Genomic DNA, 8,958 nt, shown 5'->3' on the forward strand with positions numbered 1-8,958 from the left:
GGAGCCCTTCTTCCTCCGCCTCCGAGTCTTTTTCCACGGGAAGGAGTCCTCACCCCCCACTGATGACCCTTTCTCCCGTCTCCAACGGACCCCCTCCTCTTGGACCCCCCGGTTGGCCAACTACCCTCACTAGAACTTTTCATTTCCAACTGCCGTCGTGACATTAACCGCCTCAAATTCTCCACTGCCCTGACTAACTCTAACCTGTCCCCTCCTGAACGTGCAGCCCTCCACTCTCTCTGTAACAACCCGGACTTAATCATCAAACCCGCTGACAAGGGAGGTGCTGTGGTAGTCTGGCGTGCTGGCCTCTACCGGACTGAGGCCAGACGACAACTCTCAGACACCTCTTCCTATTTATCCCTGGACCATGACCCCACCGACAAATACCAGTCCTTCATCATCAGCACCATCACGGACCTCACCATTTCTGGCGATCTACCTTCCAATGCCTCCAAACGTATAGCTCACCAGCTCCGCACGGCCCGATTCTACCTCCTACCCAAAATCCGTAAACAAAACTGTCCCGGCAGACCCATTGTCTCTGCCTGCTCATGTCCCACCGAACTTATTTCCTCCTACCTCGACTCCATCCTATCCCCCCTATGTCTCCCCACCTAAGTCCAAGACACCTCACAAGCTCTCCATCTCCTCGATAACTTCCGGTTCCCAGGCCCCCACTCCCTCATCTTTACCATGGATGTCCAGTCACTCTACACTTCAATCCCCCACAAGAATGGTATCGAAGCCCTACGTTTCTTCCTCGACCGTAGAACCACCCAATCCCCATCTACCAACACTCTCCTCCGCCTAGCATAGCTGGTTCTTACCCTTAACAACTTCTCCCTTGACTCCGCCCACTTCCTCCAAACAGAGGAGTAGCTATGGGCACTCGCATGGGCCCTATCTATGCCTGCCTCTTTGTCGAGTATGTCGAACAATCCCTGTTCCGGACGTACACTGGCCCCATTCCCGAACTCTACCTCTGCTACATCGACGACTGCATTGGTGCTACCTCTTGTACCAATGTAGAACGTATTGACTTCATACACTTCACTACCAATTTCCATCCTGCTCTTAAATATACTTCGACTATCTCCGACATCTCCCTCCCGTTTCTGGACCTCACCATCTCCATCACAGGAGACAGACAAGTGACTTTCATCCACTACAAACCCACTGACTCGCATAGCTATTTGGACTACACTTCTTCCCACCCTGTCTTCAGCACAAAGTCTGTCCCCTACTCCCAATTTCTCCGTCTACGCCGTATCTGCGCTCGGGATGAGGTGTGTCACACTAGGGCATCAGAGATGTCCTCATTCTTCAGGAAACGGGGCTTCCCCTCTTCCATTATGGACGAGGCTCTAACTAGGACCTATATCCCTCAGCTCCGCTCTTGCTCCCCCTCCCCCCATTCTTAACAAGGACAGAATCCCTCTCGTTCTCACCTTCCATCCCATCAGCCAGTGGATCCAACAAATCATCCTCCAACATTTCCGTCACCTCCAATGGGACCCCATTACTGGCCACATCTTCCCACCCCCTCCCCTTTCTGCGTTCTGCAGAGATTGTTCCCTTCGTAACTCCGAGTTCCACTCGTCCCTTCCTACCCAATCCACCCCATCCCCGGGCACTTACCCTAGCAACCGCAGCAGATGCAACACCTGTCCCTTTACCTCCCCCTTTACCTCCATCCAAGTACCCAAACAGTCTTTCCAGGTGAGACAGAGGTTCACCTGCACCTCCTCCAACCTCATTTGTTTCCGCTGCTCTAGATGTCAACTTCTTTACATCGGCGAAACCAAACGCAGACTCGGCGATCGTTTCGCTCAACACCTTCGCTCAGTCCACCTTAACTAACCTGATCTCCCGATGACTGAGCACTTCAACTCCACCTCCCACTCCCAGTCTGATCTTTCTGTCATGGGCCTCCTCCAGTGCCATAGTGTGGCCCACCGGAAATTGGAGGAACAGCACCTCATATTTCAATTGGGCAGCTTGCAGCCCAGCGGTATGAACATTGATTTCTCCAACTTTAGATAGTTCCTCTGTCCGTCTCTCTCCTCCCCCTTCCCAGTTCTCCCTCTATCTTCCTGTCTCCACCTATATCCTTCCTTTGTCTCCCACCCCTGACATCAGTCTGAAGAAGGGTCTCGACCCGAAACGTCACCCATTCCTTTTTTCCTGAGATGCTGCCTGACCTGCTGACTTACTCCAGCCTTTTGTGAATAAATTCCTTCGATTTGCAGCAGGATCTGCAGTTATTTTCCTACACTAGTATGTTGGATTCATCACTGGCTTGATCATCGAGCGCGGGGGATAATGGTGCAGATGTTTCCTTCCTACCTGACGTACAGCCTCTGGTGTTCCAAGAAGATTAGTGTGGGGATCTCTCCCTGTCGCTGTGTAAAAAGCAGGATCCTCTGAAAATATGATCTTCTGAGGTAGAAATCCATACGTTCCCGTACTCCACAACGCAAGAGGACAGACTAGTAAATAAATCACATGAATGCTGCCCACGTTAATTCGCGTTATTGGATATAAAAGTTGGGACATCGTTATGCAGCAGTGTACAACATTGGTTGTGCCACATTTAGAATGTTACAAGCAATTCTGGTGGCTGCATCACAGGGAGGATATTCAGCCTTTGTGGAAAGTGCACAAAAGGTTCACCAGGATATTGGCTGTGTTATGTCTAAGGAAAGGTTTGACAGTTTGATAATTTTGTTAAGAATCAACAGTGTTTTTTTGTCGTATATCGCAGGTAAAACGATGAAATTATTACTTTCAGCAACAGAACAGAATATGTAAACATTGTACACCGTAAACAATATAATAAACGAGAAAAATGTTAGCTTGTGTAGAAATATACATACTCACATAGACATATATACATATATATATACAGATCAGATATATATACAGATATATATATATATACAGATCATATATGCCAGAAGAAGTGGTAGCAGCATATTATCATAACAATTAAGCGACATTTAGACAGGCACCTGAACAGGCAAGAGATGCACAATAAGGGTATTGTGTAGCCAGATGGGATTAGTTTAGTTTGTCACGATGGTCGGTGTAGACACGGGGTGCCGAAAGATCTGTTCCTATACTGCAACGTTTTGTCTTGACTAAGTTCAGGGCTCATTCTATGAACCAGTAATAATTTCCAATTGTCCGCCAACTGAACGAAAGCTGATTCGTTGATGGATCCGCGCGTCTTTATTGTCTGCGAATTCCGTACCTTTTTTCGATACCATTGACCTGTTGTGTGCCTAATCCATACAGTAGTTAGCTGCTAACCATGGTGTTTTGCGATTTGAGTCAAATCTTAGTTAAAGTATTAAACTTATTACCTGTCGTAAAATTCAAAATGCTGGAACAACTGAACGATTTCGGCAGAAATTCAACTTGACCTGGATAGTCGCCGTTTCGGGATCTTCTTCAAACTGATTGCAGTAAGGGGAAAATGCTGGAAAAGACATGGAGGTGGGACAAAATCTGGCATGGATTCAGATGAAAGAAGGACGACGTTTGGCAGATGGATAAGCAAATGTTAGAGATGAAAGGAAGACGAGGGCCGAGTCAGATTAGGAGAGGAGTGTGATGAAATATAAGGCCAAGGGACGGATATGTGGAAGGGGCCGGGGCAGGATGTGGGGGAGGAGAAGACATGGATGCGCACTGGAGGTAGAAGACGGGTGAATAGGGGGATGGGTGGGGGGGGGGGGGGTGTTACTTAAAGTTGGATAATACAATGATTACACAGTAAGGTTTTAAGATACCCAAGCGGAACGTGAGGCGCTGTTGCGTGTAGACCCCCTCTGGTAACGGACAAAGCCCAGGACAGAAGAAAATCTGTACGGGAATTGGAGATTTGTTGTAAGTCCTTTCCTAAATGGCAAAACAATGAAATTATGCGGGGATTTAAAGCATTGTTTCCAGGAGGAAATTCGGTCTTGGTCAATTAATTGCTGAAACAAGTAATTGCAGATACTGGTTTATTCATAAATGATACAAAGTGCTGTGGTAACTGGGCGGATCTGTGCCAGCACGAAGTTTAGTTCATTTTAGTTCAGAGGTTCAGAGGTACATGGAAACGGGCTCTTCGTTCCACCAAGTCCACGCCGACTACTGAACACCCATAAATTAGTTAGAATTATCTCACTTTTGCGACCACTCCGTAAATATATGGTGCAATTCGCACGTCACGTCTCCGAGGTTGGGGTCGAATCGACTCTGTGGCACTGTCAAGCAGCAGCTCTACCAGCTGCGCCACTGTGGTTTAAATTAATTGTTTACGGACTAGAAACCACGTCAGTGGAGAGATGACGAAACTTATTTGTGCGAAAACTTTAACTAAAATCAGCCTTAAGGCTTTTTAATTGTCACACAGGTCTTCAACGACGGATAGAAAAGGCAATCGGATAACAGGCTGGGATAACACACGAGCTCCGATCTCTTCACGGAAAATGCACGTTCCGCCCAGAGGTCCAATCTACGCCATTTACTACACTGGACTTGCAGCCGTCGCAATCCCAGGTGAGGTATTCCAGAAATGTATTCGTTCTCTAAATGAATACCGGCCCGGTCTTTAAAGGATGGTGAACAAAAACTCATATTTGAGCACATCGGAGCCAACCGCAGGAGGAATTGTGCGTATTTGCAAAAATCCATTCGATGCTGTGGAATATGAAATAACATTCAAAATGATAACCGGATTTGTTCGGGGAACTATGTCGGGGGTTTCAGAAGAAGTCGGTTATACATCCAAAATTGGAGCGGGACCATTCAAATGAAACATGACGTACCCCTGTGGAACGTGTTAAAAGCGAAATTTAGATCACCTTTTAGATATGGACGGAACACTGGCAGATGGTGTTTAATCCAGGAAAGGGTGAGGGGCTGCATTATGTGATGTCGAATATCAGGACAGTTTATGTGCAGTTTATGATAAGACGCTTGGCAACATTGATATACAGCGGGGTCTTGGGTCCAAGAACATACCTCACAGAAAGCAGCAAGGAAAATAGACGGCACAAAAAGAGTGTGGTTTGCCTTTGCTCATGGGTCGGAATATTGAGTTTCAGGGTCAGGAAATCATGCTGCATGTTTAGAAAATCTGGTGAGACAAGCTCTCTTGGTAACTTGAAGGCTGACGTCGTTCAATCGCGTAGAGCATCACGGTGACATTGATTGAGTTAATACACGGACCAGCACGAGACATTTGCGTGTGTGTGCGTGTACGTGTGCGTGTGCGTGTGCGTGTAGATATTCTGGCGAGCATTCAATTCTCTCTTTGACATGGAATCGTTAACATAAATATAAGATGCAAGTTATGAACGTGAATGCTTTGAAACCTTGAAAAGGGTGGCGGATGCCCGGAATGCTGTGCCAGGGGCATTGGTGGACCCAGACAATGGAGTGGCATTTCAGAGGAATTTAGAGGCAGAGGGGGTCAGTTGGAATCTTGAATGGCACAGATATTGTGGACGGAATGGAATATTCCTGCGCTGTACCCTTTCAACCACAAAGTGTTACAGCACGGAACACGGCTCTTCCGTTCATCTTGTCAATAGACAATAGACAATAGACAATAGGTGCAGGAGTAGGCCATTCAGCCCTTCGAGCCAGCACCGCCATTCAATGCGATCATGGCTGATCACTCTCAATCAGTACCCCGTTCCTGCCTTCTCCCCATACCCCCTCACTCCGCTATTCTTAAGAGCTCTATCCAGCTCTCTCTTGAAAGCATCCAACGAACTGGCCTCCACTGCCCTCTCAGGCAGAGAATTCCACCCCTTCACCACTCTCTGACTGAAAAAGTTATTCCTCATCTCAGTTCTAAATGGCCTACCCCCTATTCTTAAACTGTGGCCCCTTGTCCATGACGATCAATATGGCACTCGGGGTTAAACCCAGCAAAAAATTATTCGCGCAAAGTTCAACCTTCAGAATCGGAATTATTCTCGCTTGACAGGTTCAATTTTGACACCCAGAGTTTGGCAGCAATTCAGCTCTATGGACTTTGGTTTCGCTTCCTAACTTACCTGTGGCTTTCCGGTTGATTTTGTAGATTTATGTCAAGTCCTCTGGTTAAATCAATGAGCTGGACTCCGATTTTTAATGAATGAATCGGGCATTCTATACTTAATTGTCTTTCTCTCTCGCACAGTCAATTTAACAGCGATCGTGATCCTGTCGCGAGGGAAGTGCGGTCTCTCCAAATGTATCTCTCGGTACCTGTTGTCCATGGCGGTGACGGATCTCTTGGTTATTATTACGGCAGTTGTACTAAATCGGGTTCCTGGCATTTATTTCCCAGGTAGTCTTTTGAACATTACTCCCGTATGTAGTCTGAGCATCGCAGTCATCTATGCCGCCAGAGATTGTTCGGTCTGGTTAACCGTCGCTTTCACATTTGATAGATTTGTGGCCATTTGCTGCCAGAAACTCAAAACAAAATATTGCACCGAAAGGACGGCAGCCGTGGTCATCGGAACAGTTTGTGTTTTGTGCTGCCTCGTCAACATTCCGTGGTACTTCATACACGAACCGTCTTACATAATTGACAACGTCCCTTGGTATTGCAAAATGAAGAATCTGCGATATTCCTCACCCATATGGGCAAGTTTTCATTGGCTCGACCGCATTTTAACTCCTTGCCTCCCATTCCTTCTCATGCTTCTTCTTAACGCTCTGACCGTCAGACACATTCTCGCGGCGAGTCGAGCCCGCAAGAGGCTTCGGGTGCAGAGTAACGGGGAGAAGCAGAAAGACCCCGAGATGGAGAGTCGGAAGAAGTCCATCGTGTTACTCTTTGCCATCTCTGGTAGTTTCATCCTGCTATGGTTGACTTATGTCGTATATTTCATCTATGACCGAATTAACGTTCATATCATAAAAGGATCCAAAACTGTATTTCTTCTCCCAGAAACTGCGAATATGCTCCAGCTGTTGAGTTCTTGTACAAACACATTCATTTATGCAGTGACTCAGAGAAAGTTCAGAGAGCAATTAAAGATGCTCGTGTTATCACCTCTGACTTTAATAAGTAAATTTGTTACGCGCTGATATGAATAAATGTTAATGTTGTATAAATATATCCCACTGCATGGTTTATATCTGCAAATAAAGCATTTATCTGGAGCTACCATTCAAAAACATTTTTAAAAAGCTTACTAATTTTGTGCCCAATGCTTAATGTTCAGTTTAATGTAAATATTACAGTACGGAAACCTGCCCTTCGTATGGATGCCAAGCAATGGAGCCCCATCTGTATTTAACCCATCTCCAGTACTTGGACATTGCTTTAACGATGCAATTCGGAAAGCGAGTATGTAGCAATGCTGACAAAAAAATGTTTAAAATATCTGTTATCGTCTTCACATAAAATGGAAAATGCATTGAATTGATTCACGAGGATGTTACTGGGCCGAGTTTTTGGGAGAAGCTGGGCAGGCTGAGACATAACTCTTTGGATGGTAGGTGTCTGAGGGGTGACCTTATAGCGTTGCACAAAATTATGAAGAGCTTGGTTAGAGTGAATGATCACTGCCTTTTCCCCAGAGCAGGGCATTGTTAAAGAAAGAGGACAAGGGCTTAAAGCTGGTGGGGACAGAGTTATGAGCGACTTTAGCGGGAATACTTTCATTCAGGAGTCATCAATGTGTTTTGTGGCAATCTTCGTCAACAAAGATTTTAAGGGTGGACTTTGCTCAGATCTCAAAGCAGCAGCTCATGCTCAGGTATCAAGACCGAAACTTCCATGTTACTATGAAACCTACTCTCTGCTAACAAAAAAAATCCTCATGAGCTATTTATTGTAAATAACTATAATTATCTGGCTCATAACCTCGCAACGCAAGAGACTACAGATGCTGGGATCTGAAGCACAACATACACTGGTGGATGAACTCGGTGGGTTGAGGCAGCATTAGTGAAAGTAAATTGACAAATTGCATTTGACACTCTTCCTCCATCCTGGGCCGACTGGACGGGAGATAGCCAAGAAAACGAGACGGGGGTTGAGCTTATAACGGATGGATCCTGATGAGGAGGGGTGAACTGCTAGTTGGAGGTAAGTGGAAAGGGAGGGGTGGGATTAACAGAGGCTGCAAGATGATTGATATATGTCACCCACGGTTAATGGAACCTGGTGATGGAAGAAACTGCAGATGTGACCAGAAATTTTGATGCCTTATGCAAACTTACTAAAGACGCAACCAGCATTCTCATGTAAATGATAATTGATTGGCTTTAAGTTCAGATGGAAATGCCAAATATCAACCTTTAAAATCAATAAAGACGAATGGTCGCAGGTCTATTGAGTTTGCTGAAGATTTTACACCAGACAACCTTTCACTCATATTACAACATTTCTTGAAGAAATGTGCAACCCAGTCTTACATGTTGTCATGGAATGAGCCTGGGGAGAACTAAGGTGGCGAGCAAGACTCTACTGATCAGCTTGATGCATGGCCATAGTTATCCAGATTGATTTTATCCAACCTCATCCACATAATACATGGAACTATATAATTCATTTTACACAGAAGTTAACTGCTAAGTTTTTGCTTTTATTGACAGGACTTTTCAACCTGCCAGGGTTTTTAGATAAACCAGAAAGTATGGTATTTCGATTTAAGATACAGAGATAAGCCACATATTTAGAGTTGCTTTGAGTCAAGTAGTAACAGGCAGGTTGTTGAAAAAAACTCAAAGGGCATGTTAATCTACCTAGAATGGACCTGCAAAGCGGCAGCGAGAATGAATTTCATTGTTTTGGTCAGTGCACTAGACAATTATTCACTCTTGATCGTTTGTGCAACCCTGCAAACCCAAATCATAGTTATTGAATGATCATGAAATTCAAGGAGTCAAATCTAGCTTGACAACCAGTGGTCAGGTACCGTTGGAATCAATTCTGGTCAGGCAGCATCTCAG

The 8,958-nt window shown here is 45.4% G+C and overlaps 1 protein-coding gene across 1 annotated transcript; it reads left to right on the forward strand.

The window, feature by feature from the left end:
* The first annotated feature begins 6,138 nt into the window (after window positions 1-6,138).
* Window positions 6,139-7,086, forward strand: LOC144600785 (putative G-protein coupled receptor 139). Its single transcript, XM_078412677.1, has one exon. It carries the CDS (start codon window positions 6,139-6,141, stop codon window positions 7,084-7,086), a length of 948 nt encoding a protein of 315 aa, XP_078268803.1.
* The last annotated feature ends 1,872 nt before the right edge of the window (window positions 7,087-8,958 follow it).

The sequence above is a fragment of the Rhinoraja longicauda genome, chromosome 16 (assembly GCF_053455715.1).
Source record: "Rhinoraja longicauda isolate Sanriku21f chromosome 16, sRhiLon1.1, whole genome shotgun sequence".
Taxonomy (NCBI): Eukaryota; Metazoa; Chordata; class Chondrichthyes; order Rajiformes; family Arhynchobatidae; genus Rhinoraja; species Rhinoraja longicauda.

What these genes read in the sequence shown, in the direction of transcription:
- LOC144600785 (XM_078412677.1), top strand. Translation starts at nt 6,139, where the DNA reads ATGAATGAATCGGGCATTCTATACTTAATTGTCTTTCTCTCTCGCACA.